This window comes from Macrosteles quadrilineatus, unplaced genomic scaffold (assembly GCF_028750875.1).
Source record: "Macrosteles quadrilineatus isolate MER2022 unplaced genomic scaffold, UCM_ALF_1.0 Scaffold_2__2_contigs__length_208266976, whole genome shotgun sequence".
NCBI lineage: Eukaryota > Metazoa > Arthropoda > Insecta > Hemiptera > Cicadellidae > Macrosteles > Macrosteles quadrilineatus.
The window spans coordinates 202,321,649-202,349,054 of record NW_026542595.1 but is presented as its reverse complement, the minus strand read 5'-3'; the positions used below and the strand labels follow the sequence as shown (position 1 = coordinate 202,349,054).

The following is a 27,406-nucleotide window of genomic DNA, read 5'->3' as shown; positions in this document are numbered from 1 at the left end:
GTGTAAAACTTGACAAAATTCTATCGTTTTTATTTTTTTTTGTAGGTTTTGATGAAACACATACGGAAAACTATGGGGATTAGAACAAAATACGTTATGTACGAAGATTATATTAGATTATAAAAAAAAAATGGTCCTCTTAATTGTCGTATTAAATTAAGCAGTTATAGAGTGTTAACATGTTGTAAATGGACATCTTAAAATAAAATTCAACCGCTTGTTGATATGAGTGAAACTGTATTTTTTATTATTTACGATAACCCATTTATTTCTTATGGGAGTGAAATTTTGTTTTTCCTTTACGAGTTCGTTTGGCTCTTCTACCCTACCGATTTTCATGATTAAGGTCTCAAATTAAAGGTATGCACGCGCAAATTTCACATCAAGCATAGGCATGTAAACGCATAGGCATAGGCATAGGCATGTATTTTATCTATTATCTACTGCATTACTCTACAAAAAAAAAAACATAAAAATTATTGATTTTCTCATTCTTACTTACATTTAAGATGTATTCCACCAGTTATATATATATAACCCTATTTTGGTATAAGAACCTTCAGTGAAATGCTGGCTTTCATTTAAGCTATTAGAGGTGAACAACGAACATAAATAAACAAATAAAAATAATTTTTATAGCGTTTTTCTATGATATAGATTAATAGCACCAGTATTATTTATGATTTTTTAAGTTTTGGACTCCAAATAATCAGTAAATTATAGGCTTAAATTTTAGCTAATGATCGTTTGAATTAAATTAAGATAAGATACTGTATTATTCATTCAAAAATCGTAAATTTGATTATATCCCGGATATGATATTTATTTCAACGCTGCGGGGCAGCATGGGTTCTCTAGTTTCATTGAATAATATTTGGAGTAAGTTTGCTCAAGAACAGTATAGAAAAATTTTCAACTTAATCTATTATTGTGGTACAACCTTTTATTTGAAAATATATATTTCTGGACCACATAGAACAATTTATTTCATTCGTTTTATATAAGAAAATGTGTTCAAACACGAGCCATCCTGTTAAATGTGATTTCCATATAAAAGTTTATTTACCACATGGTTTTGAATAAACCAATGCGAACCGTGCGGTGTTGCCAAATCTTTTAATACCAGCTGATTTTAATATATTGCCTGAGTATATTTAATAGTGTTGTCAATGGGCGATGTGGCAACGTCGCACTAGCCTTGTCTTGTGATTGGCTGCCACCAACTGCAAACTTACGTGGTCCCGACAATAGATTAATAGTTATATAAACGAATACGTTTTTGTATGATATACTGTCTTTTTCGTCTGCAATAAATTAATGTGGAAATTATAATAGTAAGGTACATTAATATTGTGAAAGATTATTGCGTAAAGCTGAGATCAAATCTTGTCCATAACAATGGTGTTCATCAGCAGCCTGCATCGAAGCCTTCACAAAAGCTAATTGCAGAACGTTGCCACTATGGATACTCCTCACTTTTGGGAACTAATCCCTCATCACTGCCGCGTTAATATGTGCTTAAATCACTTCCGTGGCTAAATCTAAAGGATCTGATACAAGGAAGGCTGAAATTACTACGAAACTGTCTAAATGAATTAGTGGCAAGGTAGACGTTTGTAAGTCCATTCCTTGACTTAATTTACGTATGGAAAGGTACTTCGTATTTAGGTCATTGACTTCTGATACGGAATATAACAATGAAATGCAAGTAAAACATAACGAAAATAAATATGTTAAAGATTTAACTTATTCAGAGAATTGCCCTATAACAGCAAGCAGACGAAATAAGCAGTACGAGTATAATCAGGTAGAAGGATTCACAGTATTGCATTAGCTAAGATGATTAAGCAAAGATCAGTTAGATTTTTAATCACAATAACTAATTTTAATTATAATCGTGGAGTGCATATTAACAAATTAAATTGTTCATTTACAACTTTAAATTAGGTATTTTAAAGTGAAATCCAATAACGAATTGCACTCACCAATTAGCTTTATAAATCAAGTTGGCATCTACGTCGAATCATTCAATGAGTTTAAGTTTAATTGGTTTTCCGGCCAACAAATTGTTTTCTGCAACATATTTAATTACGTGTTTGAGATTAAAAACCGAGTTTACACTCACAAAATATTCCGTGTTTCTATTTGGATAGGTTATTATTATTTTATATACATTTTTTTAGATACTGACATATATCTTTGCTAAGTATAAAAAAATGTATCGTGGTGTCGAGAACAAAATCTTAGTATAATTTAGTAAATTTTGGTTACTTCAAAAGCGTTGATATCTTATAATGTGTTACGACTGCTCGATTAAATAAATATTTCATTAGTCTATATAAAGCCGATATTTGACTGAATATTTTATTTTATTTTAACCCATAATATATTGGACTCTACTATTAACAACTCGATATGTACAATATGAGGATTTGAAATTCAGTATTTGTATATTTATTTTTTAATTAAATGATTAAATAATGAGGTGTCTTATAATGAGAAAACAGGGTTTTGCAAGTGTGAGCATTTTATTAAATAAACGAGGAAGTTTGTCCGAACATTTGCATACTACAGGAGCTCGCCGTGTTTAACTTAATATCAAAGTTTGTTAGGGTTCGTTGAAAACTTAGATGATTAAATTCAAAAATTGCATTTGAACGTCAAGGCCCCTTATTTGCCTTATTTATTACGCAGGGGGTTTCTAAGAGAAGATATTTAATTTTTAAGAGAATGTTTTTACTAAAAAACAAAGATTTTCTTAATATAATCAAAAAGATCGAAAATCTCCTCGTAGGAAAAATGTTTATTACAAAAACACTATCTGTTTTTTTTATTACCTTCCTCCAAAAGAGAACAAATTTGTGTAAGAAACAGTGGATAAAATTCTGTACTTATTTATTACGCATACACCGTCGTATACTTACTTAACGAACTTATTTAACAGTATTCAAACTATTTCCTATAGCGTGATTTTTTTGTAAAGAGTACAATATTTTGTTTTATAAAGATGACAGAGTTCATGTTAGACCAGGTATTTTCACACTAAAAGTTGAATTCCTATGACATTCCTTAAACCATTAATACATTTAAATTTTTGTTCGGGAAAATTTTTCAGCAATTAGCCATAGGCATAAACGTGTATAATACTACGTTATTTACAACTATTACTTAAATTTGTAGATATTTGAAATATTTAAGAAAACATGTAGAAAACAAATAAGGTTAAATATATATATATATATTCTTGAGTGTGGCAGATTGCGTGAAAATATAATAAAATCTAAGTTCTTACCGTCAACGCAATCAGGAGTAATATTCCACTACGGCCGTTTCGGAGATGACTCCATCGTCAGGTGCGTAGTGGTACACTAAACTATAGTCTTGTCACATTTAACACTAGTTTTCTTCATTTGCATTGCGTCAGGGGGTGAATAAATAACACACATATATTTACAGGACGGACACACGAAAACACGAATACACGAAAACATTTAGAGCACGTGCACGGCTTGAAAACTGACGACCGACTGTTCAATCCTGGTCACTGCAGGAGTTACGTGGATGACTGGAACAGCTGATAACACGGTGTGCCAACCTTATCTACTCAAATTAATACTTTCCTGTTTGATTTCCATTATTCTCTCAAAAATTGGATTGGCAGCTGAATTTGTTTGGGAGTTAATTACTAAGTTGGGTTCAATGGCTGTACTGCTGTAGATATGGAAATTTTCGATGCAATTAAGTTTGTGACTTTTATTGCCAATATGTAGTATTTCTAAACTGTTTATGTCGGAATAATCATGGCAATACTGTTGAATATGTTCGGCATAATTTGAAGTAGGGTTGGGTTTCTTAATGGCGCTTATGTGCTCTTTATATCTGGTTTTAAAGCACCTACCAGTCTGTCCAATATAATACGAGTCACATTCTCCACACTTAAGTTTGTAAACACCTGGCTTTTCCAACAATGGTGTATTCCTGTGTCGAGGAGCAGACAGCTTACGTTGGAGGCTATTACTGGTTCTGTAAGCAACTGAATAATTGTGTCTACTAAAAGGACGGGTTGCTAAACGTTGGTTTAGTTTACAGAACTCTAACGTGACGTATTTTTTATCATCCTTATCGGCTTTATTGTTGACTTTTTTCTTGACTCTCCTGTGCAGTTTATCAATTAATTCTGTGCTGTATCCGTTATTCAAAGCAATGTACTTTATGGTGTTTAATTCACGGCTATAGTTCTCTTCATTTAGAGGGATATTAACCAATCTGTGTAGCATGGAGTTATAGGCTGCGATCTTGTGGGATTGGGGGTGATTAGAACTGTTGTGGATGGTTGTATCTGTGCTAGTAGGTTTCCTGTAGATGTTAAAAAGGTGTTTATTGTCCGATTTGGTTATTGTCAAGTCAAGAAAGTTAATTGAAGCATTTTTCTCGTGTTCTGTAGTGAATTTAAGCCTGGGATGGATGTTATTAAGGTATTTTCCAAACAAATCAATTTGTCTATTGTTGCCTTTGAATAAACAAAGCACATCATCAACATATCGGTGCCAGTAAACGATCTTTCCTTTGTGCGCATTAATGTCGGCCAATATGCGCTGGTGTTCTAAGTTGTCAAGGAAGATTTCAGATAAAATTGATGATAAGGGCGAACCCATAGCTAATCCTTGTTCTTGTAGATAATATTTGCCGTTGAACTCAAAATAATTCTGTTTAAGTATAACTCTTAAAAGTGATACTAACTCAGCTATTTTATCATTTTCCAGAGATCCCTTGGTTCTTACATATTGTTCAACTAAGTCAATGGTTTCATCAATTGGCACACTTGTGTACAAGTTGGTTACATCAAATGATACAAACTGTGCGTGGGACGGAATATTTATGGTTCTGATCTCGTTAACTAAATGTGTGCTGTTCTTAACGCTGCAATTAGCTTTGAATTCAATGTTGTTTCGAATAATTTTGTCTATAAGCTTGCATAAATTGTAGGACGGTGCATTAATAATATTAACTAAAGGTCTGATCGGAATATTCTCCTTATGTATTTTTGGAAGCCCGCGCATTTTTGGAGCACTGGGGTTCATGACCTTGACCTGTCTCTTCTGATTAACATTAAGGAGGTGTTTACATTTATTAATAGCTCTATTGACTTCACTATGATACTGTTTGGTTGGATCTTTGGTTAAGCTAGTTATGTCGTTTGCTGCAATAAAATTATCTACTTTAAGAGTGTATTCGTTCTTATCTAAAACTACGACCGTATTACCTTTATCGGCCTTAGTGACAATGGCCTCATTGAGGTCAACCTTATCTTTTAAGCTTCTTAAGGCTGACAAGTCATTCTTAGCTTCATTTGAAAGCTTATCAATGCTGACCATAGTATGATTTCGTTGATTTATTTTATTAATGATCTCGTATCTAATTGGGTTTTGTTTATCATATTTTACTGTTTCAACACATCTCTCAATCTCTAAAAGGGAGTCAACCAGATCGTGTTTCGGTTTATGATGGAAGTTATGTTTAAGACCTTTATTAAGTAAAGCTGTTTCTTGCTGGTTAAATTCGATTGATGTTAAGTTTACGGATTCTTGGAAGTCAATAGAGCTATTAATAAATGTAAACACCTCCTTAATGTTAATCAGAAGAGACAGGTCAAGGTCATGAACCCCAGTGCTCCAAAAATGCGCGGGCTTCCAAAAATACATAAGGAGAATATTCCGATCAGACCTTTAGTTAATTTTATTAATGCACCGTCCTACAATTTATGCAAGCTTATAGACAAAATTATTCGAAACAACATTGAATTCAAAGCTAATTGCAGCGTTAAGAACAGCACACATTTAGTTAACGAGATCAGAACCATAAATATTCCGTCCCACGCACAGTTTGTATCATTTGATGTAACCAACTTGTACACAAGTGTGCCAATTGATGAAACCATTGACTTAGTTGAACAATATGTAAGAACCAAGGGATCTCTGGAAAATGATAAAATAGCTGAGTTAGTATCACTTTTAAGAGTTATACTTAAACAGAATTATTTTGAGTTCAACGGCAAATATTATCTACAAGAACAAGGATTAGCTATGGGTTCGCCCTTATCATCAATTTTATCTGAAATCTTCCTTGACAACTTAGAACACCAGCGCATATTGGCCGACATTAATGCGCACAAAGGAAAGATCGTTTACTGGCACCGATATGTTGATGATGTGCTTTGTTTATTCAAAGGCAACAATAGACAAATTGATTTGTTTGGAAAATACCTTAATAACATCCATCCCAGGCTTAAATTCACTACAGAACACGAGAAAAATGCTTCAATTAACTTTCTTGACTTGACAATAACCAAATCGGACAATAAACACCTTTTTAACATCTACAGGAAACCTACTAGCACAGATACAACCATCCACAACAGTTCTAATCACCCCCAATCCCACAAGATCGCAGCCTATAACTCCATGCTACACAGATTGGTTAATATCCCTCTAAATGAAGAGAACTATAGCCGTGAATTAAACACCATAAAGTACATTGCTTTGAATAACGGATACAGCACAGAATTAATTGATAAACTGCACAGGAGAGTCAAGAAAAAAGTCAACAATAAAGCCGATAAGGATGATAAAAAATACGTCACGTTAGAGTTCTGTAAACTAAACCAACGTTTAGCAACCCGTCCTTTTAGTAGACACAATTATTCAGTTGCTTACAGAACCAGTAATAGCCTCCAACGTAAGCTGTCTGCTCCTCGACACAGGAATACACCATTGTTGGAAAAGCCAGGTGTTTACAAACTTAAGTGTGGAGAATGTGACTCGTATTATATTGGACAGACTGGTAGGTGCTTTAAAACCAGATATAAAGAGCACATAAGCGCCATTAAGAAACCCAACCCTACTTCAAATTATGCCGAACATATTCAACAGTATTGCCATGATTATTCCGACATAAACAGTTTAGAAATACTACATATTGGCAATAAAAGTCACAAACTTAATTGCATCGAAAATTTCCATATCTACAGCAGTACAGCCATTGAACCCAACTTAGTAATTAACTCCCAAACAAATTCAGCTGCCAATCCAATTTTTGAGAGAATAATGGAAATCAAACAGGAAAGTATTAATTTGAGTAGATAAGGTTGGCACACCGTGTTATCAGCTGTTCCAGTCATCCACGTAACTCCTGCAGTGACCAGGATTGAACAGTCGGTCGTCAGTTTTCAAGCCGTGCACGTGCTCTAAATGTTTTCGTGTATTCGTGTTTTCGTGTGTCCGTCCTGTAAATATATGTGTGTTATTTATTCACCCCCTGACGCAATGCAAATGAAGAAAACTAGTGTTAAATGTGACAAGACTATAGTTTAGTGTACCACTACGCACCTGACGATGGAGTCATCTCCGAAACGGCCGTAGTGGAATATTACTCCTGATTGCGTTGACGGTAAGAACTTAGATTTTATTAAATAAGGTTAATATATGAAAAAGGAAATTAATAACAAATGTTATAGAAACGTAAGCATTATAGTTCTAAAATATTGATTTGTATTGGTTAAGTTATATGAAAGTATTAACTAATGCGTTCGTTAATCACAGTATGTGAAACTTTGTTTAAGGGCGACTTGAATTATCTATTGCAAATACCAAGAAAGGAATGATAAAAAAACAACTTAAGGAAGTTAATAAAGTTGGAAAGTTATAAATGATAAAACGTGAATGATGCGATATCTTGGTATTAGCAAAACACATTTAACCTAGAGAGGTTGTAAAAATCGGACTAAGCCTCGTATTTATTGTTAAAATCAATACGAATTTGAAAAGTGCTTGAAGGTTGAAATGTTCTGTAAATATATTTACTTTATCATTAAAGAAACTTATTTTAAACACTGGTGTGTACAATAGCTATCAACCACTACTACTGCATTTGGTAATCTTAAATAGCACGAGTAAAAGAAATTGTATATTTCATGATGCAGGCCCTACTATTCTGGGTTGTACGAGCATATAATTTGATTTGTTATGATGTTGACATATTTTTACCTACAAAATGTATTTCTTAACCACCTTTACATACTGTCTTTTATAATCTCTATAGATCCAGTTCATTGCTATTATTATTACTATTATCATTATAATTTCTCGAACTATTTAAGGCGAGTTTTAGAAGTTTAAAATTATTTTTTTGGACTTCAAAATTACTAAAGCTAGTTTTCTATGTAAAAGTCTGCAGCCACACTATATGGATGTTTTAGATTCTGTATATTCCTCGAAGGTTTATCGTGTAATAAACACATAATATGACAGAACCCCGTTCTACAACAACGATAAAAACTAATAAATTCAGTAAATAATTGTTAAACTGAATTGCTTCTTGATTTGATGCTACTTTAACATACCACGTATATACACCGTTTATAGACATCTAATCTGACATAGATTTGTGGTTGTATCTTAGTTTATAGACAGATTGTTAGATTAAAGTTGCTTTTTATATAAAAACAAAATAGTAGACGTTCCCACCCAATGTTGTTTTAATTCAAACTCTATATATAATCGATTCCTTTTAAACAAATAATTCAAAAGTTTGAGTATATTAAACTAACATATGCTATAGTTTCTATCGACTTTTGACGGACTGCACTCACAATTTTTGCTTTCGTTTTTGCTTTGGAAAACCATTAATTTTTGTCTACATAAGCAGTTGTTTTTAATAATGTTAATTCACTTCATTAAATAATTCACTACAAGTGTATAATATATATTTTATACACATTCCCTACCTAAGTTTAGTAATTATTTAAACAAAGCAGTTCTATTTACTATTCAATAAACTTTAACATTTGAAGACATCTATGCCAAAAGGTATGTAGTTTGTTTTAAAGGTGTATTCTGAGAAACCTCATTATTCTCCGGTTCATGTAGAAGTTTAATAACGTTTATATTTGTTTTACGAATTTGAAATAAATTAAGCAACTTTATTTGTCAAAGACGTTGTGGGGTCTTTAAAAAGATATAAAAGTATCCCGTCCCGAAATTTGCATACTACATGACCAAGGCGTGTTGAAATGAATATTTAAGTTTGTTGGGGTTCGTTAAAACTTGCAACTGACAAAATCTCATTAAAATATTAGGCAGCCTTTTGCATTTAATACATAAGCATCGGTAAAATTTCTATTTTCTATTTCTTTTACGAAGTGCATATGTATTTAACTTGTTTATAATACTCTCTAAAATTGTATTCGTATTTTGCAATTTTGATTTAGTATCCAACACACTATAGACAAATATGTTTGGTGACAGAAAGAAAAAAGTATATTTTAGAAGATGGTTTAGCGTGCTTTATCATGGATTATAAATTATTAAGATTAAGTTACCGGAATTGGGGATTAATTAAATTGCATACCCAAAAGAAATCTGATATTTTTTTATTCACATTATTTATTTGCTGTCCAAGGGCACTACGCTCCATCTTAGGGTCGTATTTCACATTACTTCATGCTATTCCCAAGCGTTGCGGAATTATCGATTAGATCAAATCGATTGGTCAATTGGCCAGATTTGAACCCGGGACTTTAGGGACCGAAGTCCCATGTTTTACGTTTACGGCACAGGTCAGCTCGCTTCTCATACGTCCATTTATATATAGAAACTACACAGTGTGAGATGTGTGTTGCTAATACAATGAAACTAAAAAAACTGGTGTGTTGCTAGCCTAGTGGTTAGCGTCTCGGACTTCGGTGCGGGAGGGACAGGATCAATCCCCGGCACATCCACAAAACTTTAATGGGTTTGGATCGCTTACCCTTAAAATTGCTTGAGATCATAAAAAAATGCCACTGGCGTAGACACGAGAAAAAATAACTTTAAAATCACTATGGTTAGCCTGGATGAAGCGTAAACGATCATCTTTGTGATTATATAAAATAGCGATGAAAAACGTTACATTACAATAAAAACGATCATTCTTAAAATTTTTTATAGTATATGATACAGCTAAGAAAATAAAACTAAATTAACGTGGTTTGATTAAATGTATTGTAGATATCGGGAATCGTAAGTAATACAATCAGGAAATCAACGACGTGGTTTCAACATAACACAGTTCCCTGATTGCTTCTGTTAACAACTTGTGTTGTGTCCTCTAATTGAGGTTAAGCTATCATTGTCGTTTGTGGTTTAGCGAAATGAGAATTCACGAAGCTAAATTATCTGTTGAGCACGCTATAGATATCGATTAAATTCAATATCAAAGTATTTATTTTCCTTAATGTTTGATCGCTATAAAAATACATTAAACAATGTAGGAACAGTTTTCCTTTAAATTAAATAGGATGATTTTTGATAATCCTTTAATGAAATTTAAATACATCGTTTTAATACTGAACACAAGTTTTTCTTTAAACTATTCCATAAACAATTTAAAGAAACTGTCTAGTAACTTGAGATAGCGGTAAAGCTATTAATGAGTAGTGGTGGTCATAAAATAAAACATAAACAAATATCCTGGCAAATAACTTTGTTGCATGTTGAAATACAATAATTGTTTTGTAATCTAGCCTATTTATTTGACGTATATTTTTGAGCAAAAGAAAAAAATAGATTAGTTATATTCATCAGCGCAGTTGTATATAAAAATGATGACTTATTTAAGTTTTGGTTTATTTGTTCAATGGTGTATAATATGGTTCACTATACTAAAGGTATATTATAACTTTAGGTCTGTCAGAACGTACTGTAGCTATGTGTAAAGGGGGATATTTTAAACTAACGATTTACACGCCACAAAAAAGATTGCATTATTATAAATAATTGAAATATTTAGTTAATTTTTTTTATAACACAGACCTTTGTTGCTTTTGTAAACAATTTTGTGATGACAGTAACAAGTTAATACAAACCATTATATAAACAATTTTAATTAAAGTAATTTATTTTAATAGTTTCACTCCATAATTTATTCAAAAATATTTTATTGTTTAATTAAAATATAAAATACATAAATTAAATTTTTAAGGGTTGTGAGCAGTCAGAGTAAGTCTTAAGTAAAAATAATTGGAATGTATAACTGAAGTTATGTTCTATACCTTTTACTTTAAAATAAATGAAAAAAAAACGTCTTTTTAAACTGAAGATTAAAAGTTTCTTTTCAACCAAAAGTAAAAAAAAACCTTTATAACTTCTGTCAAATTATATACTTTTAACCTCAACACTATACTAAATTTCAGTTTTATTTTAAAAATGTTAGGTAAATTACTGTTTACCAAATAAATTATTCAATATTCCATGACTAAGACGATACGAGCTTAATTATACAAGGCCCGGACCGATTAATTAAGCACAGTTGATTTGCCAGTTCTACGATAGTTTGGGAAACTAAATTTTCAATTGACCTAATTTTAATCTAAAGTTACTGTCTTAGTAGTTTAATACTCATAGTTGATTCAAAACTCATTTTGTAATTAGGGATGGTTTCTGAAGATTTTAATATCGTTACGAACGAAGTTTTTGAAAACATACCAATGTTAAAACAATCGCCTTAAAATGAATATTTGATCAGATAGATTTTTTGACACTTCTAATAATTGTTTCAGTTAATGTTAAATGATGGTTTACTTAATATTTGAGTTAAATCGAATAGAAACATAGTGAATAGTGTTTTGAATAATAATATGCAAGTTGTAACGAGGAACAATGTGAGGAAACTTGGAGAACAAAATACAAGCTGAACCAAACTTCAAAACTGTACTTGTTTTTAACTAACTGGCAATTTAGACAAAATAAGACGTTTTTGCAACTTAATTTTTAAAAATAAACAAAATCCCTCAGTTAGACTTGCCAAAAACCACATTATGAAAGATTTAATTCAATTTCAATATGACGAGCATGCTTAATTAAATTAGTCTATACTTTATTATGATACTCTTACGTCCCATATATGGTTCCAAACAAGTTCTATAGTATTTTCAAATTTTACAAAACCAGTAATTTTTATCCTACCAACTCTACTTATAATAATAGTTTTCTCAAATATTTTTTCAAAATTTATATTCAAGTTAGCTTTTAACGCTGCAGATATAATGTTAACTTTCTAAGTTTTAGGTAAAATACAAAGCAAATTTTACAGGGGCTTCACTTAGCATAAAATCTTTAACTTTGAAAGCTTCTTGTTGGCGTCAAACTAAAGACAATATTTTTTAACCTTGATTAAAATTATATTTCAGATAGTGTTAGAATCGGTATACTTCCAAAGTCAGAAACTATTTTATGTTAGTTACTAATACATTAAAGTTTTTATTGATTCAAATACACCAAAAGCACGATGGATTTTAGGTATTTAAAAATCACAATGGTTTTTATGATATTTTATAGATTAATCTGAATACAACTATCAATAAATATAAAGTCCAAACCTTTAATTAAATAATCATTAATCTATTGGCTATAAATCTCTTTATAACAATTAAAAGTAAATAATATTAATTATCAAATTAAAATCATTAACCGTAGAAATAAGTTTCATAGTACCAAAACAAACAAACCATTTTGTAAAGAATAATTAATTATTAATTTTATTACTTTAATTTTATTCACTTGTAGCTTCCGGATATTTGATACCAGTTTACCAATATACTGGAACTGAACAGTGACAGAAAGATAAGTTAATTATCAACTGTAGATAAGAGTAATTTGTAGACACATGAGTTTGTTTTACTAGGAAGCTTCGGTAATGAAGTCAGCTGGTCTTGATTATTTAGTTGTCTTGATTAAATACACTGACAACAAGCTAGATATCGCGACTCTAGCACCAATGATAACTCAGTTACTACGTGTCTCGTATCTTAACTGTGTTAACTGTCTCTGGGTTAACTCAGTTAGCGATGGTTCTGTTGATTTTGATTCTAGCATCACTTTATTGTGTTCATTTGTTTAACCTATTTGTAAAAAAAATAGAAATAAATAAATAAAAGCCTCATTCAACCCTAATTTAATTTTCGAAATAAAAAAAATAATGACACAATACAAAAGACTATGTTATATGTGTAAGATACGACAAAGCACATTTTCCTGAAACCAAATTTACACCCGTTCGATTATATATATCATTCTAAAAAATCTTTTTACACTATTTAACTCTCCTACACAAAATATTATTCAGCGCTGGAAGAAGGATTATTTCAGTCTCAAAATCCTGGAATAATAAGAGTTGTAAGACAGGAAGATAAAGGATCAATCCGGGGGAGAGATGCTGTGATTAAACCACAACAGAACATCATGATTGATTCTGTTAACTTGTAATTCCGGTTACAACAGGGTAATTTGTTGTCTGCCTTGTACTTTCTATGGGTTTTGATCTCAATTACATTAATTTTAGGTTATATGTATACCTTCGTCGGGTAAATTAGTGCCATAAATAATGTAAAATTGAGAGGGCTCAAATATGTTATGTTATTAGTATCACTATTTTCAACTAGTCTAGCTTATACGGTAAACACTGTCTGAAATTTCAATAAGGTTTGGAAAAAGAAATTTAGCAAATAAAACCCATGTTTAAGGAATTAATTTAATAAAAGTGTTAAGTAAAAATTTAAAACTTAAAAAAATTTCCTTTACTTGATTACTTCACTAAGCTTTTTAACCATAAGAAAAAATCTTTCAAATAATGAAAATTGATTTTTTTCATTGGAGATATAAAAATGCACTCTTCGATACAAATTTCAATAGGTTATTTTTTATGACAAACCATGAGTTCTAGCTGAAATATTCAAAACAGCAATTAAAATAATTAAATCATAAATAAACCCTTCAAGGTATTACATGAATAATGTTGTTCACTGCATGATTTAAACTTATTTTATAATTTAAAAATTATTTTTGCTGTTGCCTATCCATTTCATTATGTTTCTCTTTTTATCAACTGACAACGCGAATAATATGAGTACGATAGCCTTAATATAGAAAGATTATTGCGTAAAGCTGAGATATAATCTTGTCCATAACAATGGTGTTCATCAGCAGCCTGCATTGAAGCCTTCACAAAAGCTAATTGCACAACGTTGCCACTATGGATACTCCTCACTTTTGTGAACTAATCCTTCATCACTGCCATGGTAATCTGGTCTTAAAGCACTACCACAATACATGAAAGGCGTATTTGTGTGCCGCAAAAAGGTGTGGCACAATAAAAGAAGGGGTTTTATGGTTTGGAGCATTGTTTTATTTTATTCTTCGACAATATTCAGTATAAGTCATTAGTAGTCTACACATGATATACAATAATAAAGATAAACAGTATACTAAAGGTGTTAAATTTTAGTTCCAAATACTTTTTCAATGTTTATTTTATATTAATTGTTTTTCAATTTGATTTTTGTCAAACGCTAGTTACTAGTTTGTTATAACGTTATTAAAACCAATTAATAATTCACCTGACCACATACGTTATTGGGACTTTTTAGTGAGTATTCAGTACAATACCAAAATGCGAATAAAATCTCAGTATGTTTTCCCACAAATTCTATTTTTCTCATACAAACACCAAACCATTAGGCATTAATAGTTATACCTTATTTGGATGACAAGTTATAGATTCGTTCTTTTACCATATTTACTCATTGTATTTACTCAACATTTTAGTAGCATTGGAGTTGGTTACAAAAAAATTCTTGGTAATTTTTTTGAACGTAGTTTATGATGCATTTAATATGGCGAGGAAAGAAAAGTTATTAAAAAGATTTCCTAGCCTTATGTCATAATTTAAAGCTAAAGTCAGAGGCAAAAAGTACTGTAAGAGAAAGGTATGAATATTAGGGGGAAATCGACTGCTTTATTTAAAACTCTTGGGACAGGGACGAACTCACATTTTACTCAAAAAAGTAAGAATGTTACTTTTAAATTTTTAAGCGTAAAATAGATTAATTACGATATAATTTATTTGTTGTGACATTATACAATTAAGAATATATTTTAAATTATTTGTGTTTGTTCGTTGAGATTGCTTATGAAACAAATCTTAACCCTTAGAAGCATCGTTTCACACCAATAAGATTTAGTTACAAATTTATATGAAATATTTCACATTTTAGGAATCAGGTTGAAGTTTCTCTTTGGCCAACAAAGTTATCATTATTACCAAAACCAATCGATCTTAGTTCAATTATAAATTGTACAATAGCTCGGACCGTCCGTTTGTGCCCTGTTAACTGACCAGCCTCGAGAAACTTTGGCAAACTTACATTTCGCTTGACCTAATTGGTCTATAAAGTTATTTTCTAGGTAATCGTATACACCGTAATTAATTTGGAGTTCAGTCTGTAATTATCAAATAACTAGCTTGCGGTCCAATCTAACATACTTCAAAAGAAATGATATTATGTAGGTTTGAAGTTTTGAAATAAATGCGTAAGAAATACAACTATAAAAGATAAGTTGGTTTTTATTAGAAAACTGTTAATGCTATTACTAATAAAACAGTTAACGCAAGGATTGTATTTTTTAAGTTTTGTACATGATTTACATTAATTGGTAGCATAAATAATAAACGGTAAGTCTTTTATGATATGGGCGTGGATATAAATCAATTTAATGTTATAATATACTATTTGTAAAAAAAACTAACACACTTTTTTGTGTCTTTTTCTATAACTGTAGTAAGATTTTGTGACAAGCTATAATCATTGGCTAAGTATTAAAATAGTTTGTAAATAGTTTAGGTTTATCAAGTTTAGTATCCACAACTTATTATTATTATAAATCTTTTTGCATAGGATGAAACATAAGTAATTTGTAAGCTTCGAGTGTAAACAACGAGAACGCTAAACTGACAAACCAAAACACAAAACTGTAATTACTTTGTTAACTTGTAACTTACTTTTACGGTTTAAGTCTGTATCTTGTTGCTGACAACAACATCACATTGCTCATTAGTATAAGTTAACACATGAGGTTGAAAATATTTGGATTAGGTTCGTATAACATAATATTTAAAATTTAAGATTGGGGATTCTAGGTGATTGGTTGATGGTAACCTAAATATTCCGGTCGGTAAAATAAGAAAACAAATTTTACAGGAAACTCCACTTAGCATAAAGTCTTTACTTAAAAGGTTGCATGTTTACGTCACAGCAAAGACAACACCATTTTCTTCGATCTTTGTTAAGTAAGCTGGTATAGGTCATATGATATTGGGAGTATTATATTTGCTTCCGGAGGGGGGGGGGGGTTTAATTAATTATACCTGCTGCGATTCACATCTTTATAGAAAAGAAAGAAAAAAGTGCTTTATTCTTCACAACTTATTTACATCTTTTACAATAAAAAACAAAACACACAAAACAATGGTTTATTTAAACCGTCTGTTTGGTTGGCACCTTGCTGTAAAATAACATATTTTAAAACTATAACATGTAACTGTATAACTAGGTATACTTATATAAAAAAGTACATTTATAATTATTTTTAAATTTATGTAATACAGCTCGTAAAAAACATAAAATAAAAGCAACATTAATTCGTTTAAAAATGTGGTTCCAAGTGAGTCTCATGATTTTTACTACTTCACATCTTTATATCTCATAATCTTATATCTTAATATCTTATAACCTAAAGTGGAATCACATGAAATATTTCTATGACGCATTCATAACATAGGGATATTGTTTTTTTTTTCAAGGGACATTTTTCCCCTAATGAAAAAGTAAAACTTAGTCTGTAGGGATTATGATAGGTAACCATTAGTATTTCTACCATCAAATATTGGTGTTAGTATTATTTCAACAAAAAACAAATACAATAATATAGTTAAAGTACAACTAAAAGTATTGACAATTGTTGTTCAGAATAAGGTGGTAAAGTATTAAAGCATAAGTTTCGTGAAAAAGGTCATGGCTTAGTGTCATATAGTAGTGAACCACACAAACCATTTCGTACAGCCCTAAAGTTGCATATGTAACTGTTTGACTATGGTTATTACATTAGTAACATCTAGCCAATCGGCTTTCCCAAGTTAATTTCTTTATGATTTGTTTAAACACCTTGCAACTTCAGTAATTAGGTCAAAAGGTCTTAATTATTTGTGGTCTTGATTCAATACACCGACAACAAGGTATATATTGCGACTTTAGTATCAATGATAACTCAGTTACTACGTGTCTCGCATCTTAACTGTGTTAACTGTCTCTGGATTAACTCAGTTAGCAATGGTTCTGTTGATTTTAACCCTCCCATCAATTCATGCTTATTTGATACAAATGTTTTACCACCAAAACTATTGTTTGCAAGCTGCATAGTAGTATTTAGATTGGTAAAGTTTATTGGTTTAATTATATTGTGTTTTTTATATTATGTAAATAGTATTGTTCAATTTTTTGTAATAGTTACTAATCATTTCTATTTCATGTTTGTTTAGATACCGTAAGCAAATTTTAAAAAGCTGAAACTTTTCTACATTTTAAGTAGTTTTATAATATTTGTGAATATTTTTTAATAAATATGCAGTATAACTAAAAATAAAAATCGTCACATGGGTAAAAATTTTCTTTTCATCAAAAGTTCTTTTTCGAAAAGAGTGGCCTACACCCTAGTTAGGAAACGTATTACAATTCATGTCGTATTTCTAATCATATTTTCACGCGTACAATAATAACATTTGAAACAAATTCTGGCATAACATTTATTTCCCTGTGTAAAGATTGAAGATTGAGACTCGCATCGAAAGAAGATTATACAAAGAAGAAGAAACACCGTGGATAATAATTGCTGAGATTATGCCACATCAGAAAATCCTCATTGCTTCTGTTAGCTTGTAATACACAACAGTGGGCAATTCTTTACCTTTAAAGTTTTTTTTTTTTTTTTTTTATTATTATATGGATCACAAGGCTGAATAGTTTCCTAAGTTGTTAGTTACATTTCTGCTTTTTATGCTAAGAGTCACATCTTTAAAGGAGATAATCAATCACTTGCTCAAAGAGAGAGAAAATTATGCTTGGAAATGTTTCCCAAAACAAAAAACGAAAAAAATGAATTTTGAACTGTTATCTTAAAACTGACAATTTAGCCTAAATTCTTCAAGCAAATAATGTGTTTCTTAAAATATACTTAGATCTCTACACCCTCACAGTTATAAAAAAAAAAAAACAATTATAAACTATTTTCTAAATAAAAAAAAACATACCTCTTAAGATATAACTTATTAGATCAAATAATCCCGACTTGTTTTAGCAAATACATTTTGTAATTGGTCTAATCGTTTGGTCTTTCGTAACTAAATGTGCACTGAAAGTGTGTTCGTGATAATTTTAATATCGTGAGAGATTATTAATCTAAGATTAAATTAAGTCCAACACAACAATGGTGTTCATCAGCAGCCTGCATTATAGCTTTCACAAAAGCTAATTGCAGAACGTTGCCACTATGGATACTCCTCACTTTTGTGAACTAATCCTTCATCACTGCCTTGGTAATCTGGTCTTAAAGCACTACTACAATACATGAAAAGCTTATATTTAATAGAAAAATTATATAATAGGTGACTCAATAAAAACATTTACATTTGTTAAAGTTTTTAGTATTTTATTAATGGATTTTGTTATTAGAACAAGCTTTTTAATTAATTTGGAACAACTAAAACAAGTAATAATTTCAGTGGTTTTGTTTCCTAAAATAATTTTTTGTACCAGCTGAGCAACAACTGATCAAAACTAATATATTGTGCGTTTACGTTTTTCCAAAAAGATTAAACGTATTAATAGCCTTTTGTTTTTTTAATTTTTTTTTTTCTTTTAAAATAGCTTTTTTATCAAACGGGCACACGATAGTTTATTTTAAAGATGTGAATTCCTACACAAGTTAACCAAACTATAAAAAAAAATACTCAAAAGCTAAATAAACATAACCAATAACTACATGGTTATCTAAGTTCAAGAAATACTCAAATCTTGATTTTAGAGTTGTGGTGTTTTAATATCAAACACATAAAATATTAACTTTATTCGTACAAAAATACTTACTTACTAATTTTACAGAGTGTTTTAAATAGTTTTGATTTAAGTTACACAACAAGTGCTATAGATGGAAAACCAACGTTTTAGGAGCTATATACCCTCTGTCAATACCAGTTTTGACGATGCCTCTGAACGCATCAAGCATGTTTAGTGGTGGGGGACTCTCTGAAAAAGAAAACAATTTAATATACTGTACACTGTAAACCCTGTATACTAAATGAATGTTTGTAACCTATAAAATATAAGTTTACTTAAAATCTGAGCATTGAAATGTTACCAATACATTTTCTCCGAAAGTACTGAATAGATTAAATTTTTTTGAATAAAATGTCTAATGCTTTAATATTATTTAAACCGAAATAAAAAAAATCATGGAATCTGTTATTTATAATAATAAAACTTTCAACTATTATTTATGTAGCACCTTTACATTCTACAACGCTTGAAGCAAAATGGTGTTTAATGCACTTCTTACCCGGCTCAGAGGTAGATCGTGTCATTATCATTAAGATAAAATATATAGGTGACTGATAGCATATTCCCGTGTTATATCACTTTACTATCTCGACCCTCTAAGTTCACTGCTGTATTATAATTAAAATATGTATCGCTTGTATTAAGATCTTACCACTGAACTCTCCTATGAGAGCGATCATAATACTCGAAAACCTCAATTGGTAATATGGACATGGTATCGTTCCCACGACATTGAACCCTCTACCTTCATACACTGCGCCATCTCCACCAACAAGAAAACTGAAAAAAATTTATACAGTATCGTTTTACCAAAGTATGCTTCATTTAAGAGAGGTAAATTAACTTAAATTAATTTAAGTTTACTTAAGTTACTTAAATTTACATTGATAAAATAAAATAAAATAGTCTTCTTCAGGATTTATCGAATAAAAACTTCTTCATTCGAATAGAATAATACTTCGGTTTATTAAATCTTCATTTCCAAATACATAAATTGGTACCAAAATAGAAGTATAAGAATAAACCCCCAATTTGGGGTTCAACCAAACACATCACATAAAAAGACACAACTCAAACTTTTACTAATTTACATATCAGACAGCAACAAACTAAGACCAAGACACGTGGTCACCGGGCTTATATGCGCGGAAGATCAGCTTCCAGAACATTTTACCAAAGATGAATTCTGATTGGCTGGAGCCATCCTTGCCTTGCCATTACATGTTTTGCTCAACTCGACTTGCAATTTGTTGGACTATTGTACAATATAGTACAGTTCATATTGTTTTGAAATTTTTACCACAAATTATAGTCACATTTAATATATAATTTTAGTGAAAATAATTATTTAAATAAGTCCTTCGTTCTGAGTATTTTGTAGGATGAATACAATCTTTATTGGGTATGCATGAGTCAAATATCTCATATTTGTGCAGTTATTCTTGACAAATCTTGTCAATATAAGTAAAAAAATCACTTAATAGATCTAGAGTGCTATTTAGTCTGTTCTATGTGGTTATTGAAATAGAAAATAACTAGGTTATACGTAAAAAAATATTGAGGACTTCTTATATATACACTTTGTTACGTTCATAAGATACGCAGGCAGTCCTACTACCTTTTACTGTTCGGTCAATAATTGTACGATATTACCCTTGTATGTACATACTTTTTACATTATACTGTCTCTGTTTCTGACCATACGGTGAAATGAAAGTGTTTAAAATGTCACATTAATCATAAAAAGTGTCTATTCGTCAAGCCATATTGTAAATAAAAACAGTGATTGATTTGATCTTGCAGGTGGGGTCACGTTCAACAGAAAACCGTACATTGGGAAAGCTTGCATTTAACTATATGTACCACTGAATCAGAGACATGACGCAACAGCCGTCCGGTTCAATGGCATTGGACGGCTTCAAGACGGCCCGGTATTCTAGTACCACCGAAACCGAGTTGTATGAAAGGTCACACGCTCTTCTTAACTCCTCAAATGAAATATACCCAACGCTTCTTTCACACTATACTACTCACTATGCTATTCAAAAGGGCATGAAAGCTTTCACACTACACGGTTACAGAGACGGTAGAAACCCGTGCCGTCTTTCGGTCGTCCACTGTGGCTGTCACTGAACGGACGGTTGTTGAGCCGTGGGCGTGACTAGCGTCTAGACTGCCAGTGCAACTCCGAGGATCGTAGATCAGAGGCGCTGTGGCACCACCGCACCATGTCGTACGCTTCCGAATCATACTGACGCATCAGCATAGCTTATCTAACTGTTCGCGGAAAATTGTTATCTGTATCACTGTCGCTGTAAAAACGTATAATTTGTAGGTTAAATTTAAATTAAATATAATTAAACTATCATAACCTAACCAAACTTGCTGATAATGATAAACTCGAATGAAGGCTTACTAATCGAAAAATAGCTCTGTTCCAAAAATAATATTATAAATGTCTCAAATTCAATTTTACAATTTTTTAATTATAAAATTAAACTGTCATAACCTAACCAAACCAACCAAACTTGCTGATATGAAAAAAACATGTGTTGACAAAAAGTTAGTGCTACCAGCGGGATTCGAACTCGGCACCTTCAAATTATCAGCCCGGCACGCTATCCACTACACCACTAAGGCTCATGACTCAGCTCCGTGTCGTTGCAGTAATGGTTGACGTCACGCCATCGGCACGGAGCGGAGGTGGGGGTTTTTCGATCTGATCCACGATCCTAGGAGTTGCACTGGCAGTCTAGATGCTTATGTGGGCGTGCGTCAATAATTAAACGTAAATAATTTAACGTGTAGTTAAATGCAAATTTCATACTGCACGATTTTTAATCGAACTGAATCCCACCAGCCAGTTCAAATAGTTGATGCGATGTTTATAGTTTACAATCTGCCGTGTCAATTGGATATGTATGTTTATTGTTAATTTGTAAACACTTTGTCGCCATACATTCGGAAACTATGTAATGTGAAAGAAACATAGAAACGGTTGAAATCCGCACTGTTTTTAACCGTACGTCAATAAGCCGTAACCGTATAGTGCGAAATAAGCGTTATAATTTGATTCAAAGGCCAGGATGCTTCTCAGTCACATTATTTAGTAATATCCACATTCAAATACACATGAAACTACTTACTTGTATTTAATATCAGGAACTCTATGAAATGTTATATGTCTTCGCTGTATATCCTTCACTATTCGTTGACAAGTGTTGCCGTCGTTGCATTTGACTTGATGAGTGGATACTAGGAAAATGTATTTGACGCTTGATGGCTTCCGTATGTATTCTACCCTTGACGCTTCTGCTGCACCCCATTCTCTTCTGGTTACAACTTCTAGCATCTCAGTCTGTAGCAAATACTTTTTAAATTACTAATAAATTTATTTTTTCTTATTTTGGTCCTTTGCATGCTAATTTTCCGTCAAATTACAAAAAATAGTAGGCCAGGATGAGTTGGTGAGTAAAAAACTTAAAACGCAAGACAGCAATAGTCATAGGTGTTTAACATTTAAAACTGGTCAAGAATTTGTAATTTTCCCAAATAAGACTTTATGCATAGGGAAGAGCAGTTAAAAATTCGAACGTATGTGAATATGTTTTGTACAAATAAATTTCGCCGTGTTTAATGGAAGACCTCAGAAATTCACACAGCAATATTTTGGATCCAACTATTATATTTATAACGATTGAAATTACAGTTTTGCGATTCTATCTAGTTCCATTGTATTTTTTAATAAATAAGCATGTTATATCAATCCATCTTTATATATTTTAAGTGCATTTACATTGGTCCTAAAAATAATAATGTATAAGTGATTGAATTGTCTTTGGATTAAAAGGGTAAATACATTTATTTTACTTCTCAGGAGTGACATAAGAGGAGCACTAGTGATGAAGAAGATATCTTTAGGAATTTGATTTCCATTGCAGAATAGGTAAAATAACAATATATACGTACTCTAGAGATAAGCATCTAGACTGCCAGTGCAACTCCTAGGATCGGCCGATCGGTAGGATCGTGGATCAGATCGAAAAACCCCCCACCACCGCTCAGTGCCGATGGCGTGGCGTGACGTCAACCATTACTGCAACGATACTGAACTGAGTCATGAGCCTTTGTGGTGTAGTGGATAGCGTGTCGGGCTGATAATCTGATGGTGCCGGGTTCGAATCCCACTGGGAGCACTAACTTTTTGTCAACAATTTTTTTCATATCAGCAAGTTTGGTTGGTTTGGTTAGGTTATGACAGTTTAATTGTATAATTAAAAGATTGTAAAATTGAATTTGAGACATTTATAATTTTATTTTTAGAACAGAGCTATTTTTCGATTAGTAAACCTTCATTCGAGTTTATCATTATCAGCAAGTTTGGTTAGTTTGGTTAGGTTATGATAGTTTAATTATATTTAATTCAAATTTAATCTACAAATTATACGTTTTTACAGCGACAGTGATACATATAACAATTTTCCGCCAACAGTTAGATAAGCTATGCTGATGCGCCGGTATGATCTGATCCACGATCCTCCGATCGGCCGTTCCTGGGACTTGCACTGGCAGTCTAGACGCTAGTACTCTAGAGTAGCTATGCTACGAATACTTCCTACTCTTAACCAAAAATTATTTTTCTAGAAAGAATAATTCGTTTACGACCCATTAATCTACATTATAAAGGAATATTTGACTTTACATCCTAGGCTGCTAGGTTCTAGCCCAGAAATGTTATACATATCACTTCAAGGTCACGTCATTATTACATGGATAAAATCCATTGGTGACAGGTGGGATTTGAACCCAGGACCCCAGGATTTGAAACTTGTCGATACCACTAGACCAGTTTGCTTCCCAGCTACATTATAAGGATAGGTATTTATATTTGAGTAACTAATACAAAAAAACTTTTATAACCGTCACAATTCGGTAAAACATACGGTTGGCAAATAAAGCATCAAAAGGTTGATTTGCAACGCTGTGGCATGTGCATGTCAATTCAAAATCCACACAATCTCTTTGATATTCCCTGTGTCACGACTGCATGATCCCTAGCTGATGGACATGTAAATCACTTCTGGTAAAAACCAACCCAATTAGAGATTTAAATCTTGTTCAAAGTGCAAACGAGTATTGGTGGGTTTGAAGTTTCTCTATGTCTATTATAGGACTTGACATACCTAAAAATAACTATATATATGTTTGGACTAACTAAAATAGTGTATTAAGTAATCCTGTCAATTCATTAACTACGTTGCATGTAATCATTATGTAATTCAAATTACAAGTTTGAAAAAAATAAATGCTTTCTATCCTGGTTATATTTACTAAATACCATTTCACGTTCAGTAAAGTTATAAGCTATACCTGTTATTTTAGTAGTACTACATACTGTCCTTTGAATTTATTATTAGGATGTGATCAGACCGTTGTGTTGAGTACAGTAAATATTTGCAAAATCAAATACGATTGAGTCCACCATCCAACAATAGAAGTTCATCGATAGGAGAAAGTGGCTCTTTTTGGTACGTAATCGTGTTTTACTATTTAGGAAATACGATTAAGTACCAACAATACCCTTTTAGGCTATACAAAGCCGTCATCAACATCAAAATTTCTGTTGTTTACAAACAAAACTAAAATATCGTGTGATAAGAAGAGTTTTGATAATATACTAACACGACTACGCAATACATTTTGAGGTTGGGGAACCAAAAAATTTACCATATGTTTTTTTCTGTTCCCTATTTGAAGTCACCTGAAAACGATTATTTTGTGGACGATTTAGAGAAAAAAATCGGTTGTTATTTGGACAGTATGATAATAAATGTTTTTTTCGCGTATAAGTATGAAAAGAGTGTAAATTAAAGGTAATATATCTTGTCTCATATAAAAAAAAACTTGTTCGACGAACGCAATTATGAGAAATTCAATCAAGTGCGCTAGATGTTTTGAAAGCGAACGGGAAACTAATAATTGAATGAGCCCGTGAAACTCAGGAAGAGGTGAATACCTAACTGTTGATTGAAGTTTCCGAATTGAACTTGTCTGCTGATTGATTTTATATTCAAATACGGCTGAATAATTGATTACGACTTAATGACTATTGTCAAACACTCCAGAAGCTGCCAAAACTTCAACAAAATTGTTTTTCTCTATTCATGCCAATAAGGTTTACAAAGAGCATATTAAACATATAAACATTGTACATATGTAGGGTTTAACACAACTAAATTTTAGTTATTGGATCCATAAATAGCACAGATTAAGACCAAAATCTAAAACTCGTGAATTTACCGAGATAAATTGGTTTAAAATCATGTACGGTTGGTACAATTTATGTTTATTTAAAAAAAAACAAAAAAAACAATTAAGTTGGTATTTTTTATTTTCCATAAAAATTGTGTACCACTTAAACTCTTAATACTATAATCTTATAGTCGTAAATTTACCGAAATGGATTGCGTTAAAATCGTATACGCTTTATGATATGATTGTTGGTACAATTTATTTATTGATACTCCATTCATACTCATAATAACACTATTTTATGAAAACAATGGATCTATTTTAGATATAAACATTAAAATGTTATTGCTGTTTTAATAATGGAAAAATATTTTATCTTTACTAAATAAAGTTTGGATTAAGTTAAAATATCCCAAAGATAATTATGCTTAGTCGCAACTATACAGGGTGTCCCGGAACTCTCTACCAATATTTTAGGGCATTGCTCCTGGGTAAGAAACATAACTAAATATCATGTTTTAACTGTCCGGAAGTCCTTAGTTACTCACACAGCCGCAACTTTGTTTTTTTCAGTTATACATTTTTTTCTAAAGAATGGTTAAACATACGAAATGGAAACTTTGCACAAACATTTATGACAACTAAACAAAGCTACCAAAAAATTATCACGATTATTCAAATTCATAAAACAAAATGGCGGCCATTTAAAATTTTTGTAAAATCAATGGTTTTTGAGTTATTTAAGAAAGAAAATTTTAAATGGCCGCCATTTTGTTTTATGAATTTGAAAAATCGTCATAATTTTTTTGTAGCTTTGTCTAGTTGTCATAAATGTTTGTGCAAAGTTTCCATTTCGTATGTTTAACCATTCTTTAGAAAAAAATGTATAACTGAAAAAAACAAAATGGCGGCTGTGTGAGTAACTAAGGACTTCCGGACAATTTAAATATGATATTTAGGTACGTTTCTTACCCAGGATCAATACCCAAAAATATTGGTAGAGAGTTCCGGGACACCCTGTATAATTTTAACTCTTCATTGTATTTAGATATAGTTTATGAAACATGCTGAAAAATATCATAACTTTAGTTTATTATACATGATCATTAAAAAATAATATACAATAAAATTAACAATTACATTTATTTTACAATGATTTAAATTTGAAGTATGTATTAGATTTTCTTTTTAATCGTTAGGCTACTAATCCCATTTTCAGTTTTAAAACTTAGTCCTGTTTTCTTTTATCAGTTCGTTATCATTAGTTTTTTTATATTTTATTGTGGTAACAAGTGTTGCTTAATTACCATGTTACTCTTATGGAGAATAAATAAACTGTTGTAGTTTGCTTGTTTTTGGATGAATGTTGATCAAATTTAGTAACTTTGTTTATTTCATACCAAGCTATTGAAGTTTTAATAAAAACACAACTCAATACCTCCCCTGTAGCAGCAAACCTAGGTACTCATTATAAAATTAATGTTATTTAAATAGGAAATTAATATGAACATTTTCAGGGAACATTTTTGTAGAAATCCAGCCAGGTAAAAGGAAATTCGCATAGAATGCAGGTTGGCTGCGGTGAGGGTATTTTTTAATTGTGGTACAAAGTTTCGCTTAAAAAACTAAAGAGTCCATATGTTTACTGGGAAACTATATTTGTATATAAATTTAATTTATACCTATGCATTAAATAAGAACATATTTTTACATTTTAAACTTATTTGTGCTTAAAAACGTATAAAGACAAAAGTGATTGCCATACCGTTATCTTCCCTCCGAATGTCAAGTTTGACAGTAAGTTTCAACGCCCCAAGCTGTCTTTGACTTCTATAACAACTTCAAAGTTCAAGGTCCTATCACAGCTAAAAAATAACTTTAAAGTTATCTTACAATCTTCTTTTTCAGATAAGAATAGTTTATGACCACGGCTAGCCGTTCTTGAAACTTCTGTTTAATATCCACATAAGACTCATATCGCATTAACGTATTTATGTATTTGAATAGTGAAAGTAAACATTTCAAGAGCACGACACTCGAATGATGAGAGGAAGATAAGATATTTGTAGATATCTGTATAGTTTATCATTAATAATCAACTATGAATTATTTAACGCCTTATAAATACTAAATAAAACGTTACAATTAGAGATTCGTTATCTGGCTAACATTGGA

General features: G+C 31.3%; 1 protein-coding gene across 1 annotated transcript; it reads right to left on the bottom strand.

The window, feature by feature from the left end:
* Positions 1-18,739: 18,739 nt before the first annotated feature.
* Positions 18,740-27,083, bottom strand: LOC128983938 (peptidoglycan recognition protein 1-like). The gene is made up of 4 exons (XM_054403215.1): positions 26,997-27,083; positions 22,126-22,337; positions 19,632-19,759; positions 18,740-19,168 (listed from the first exon to the last, which is right to left on the bottom strand). The coding sequence occupies exons 2-4, from the start codon at positions 22,329-22,331 to the stop codon at positions 19,065-19,067; spliced, it is 438 nt and encodes a 145-aa protein (XP_054259190.1). The 5' UTR covers positions 22,332-22,337; positions 26,997-27,083; the 3' UTR covers positions 18,740-19,064.
* Positions 27,084-27,406: the final 323 nt, after the last annotated feature.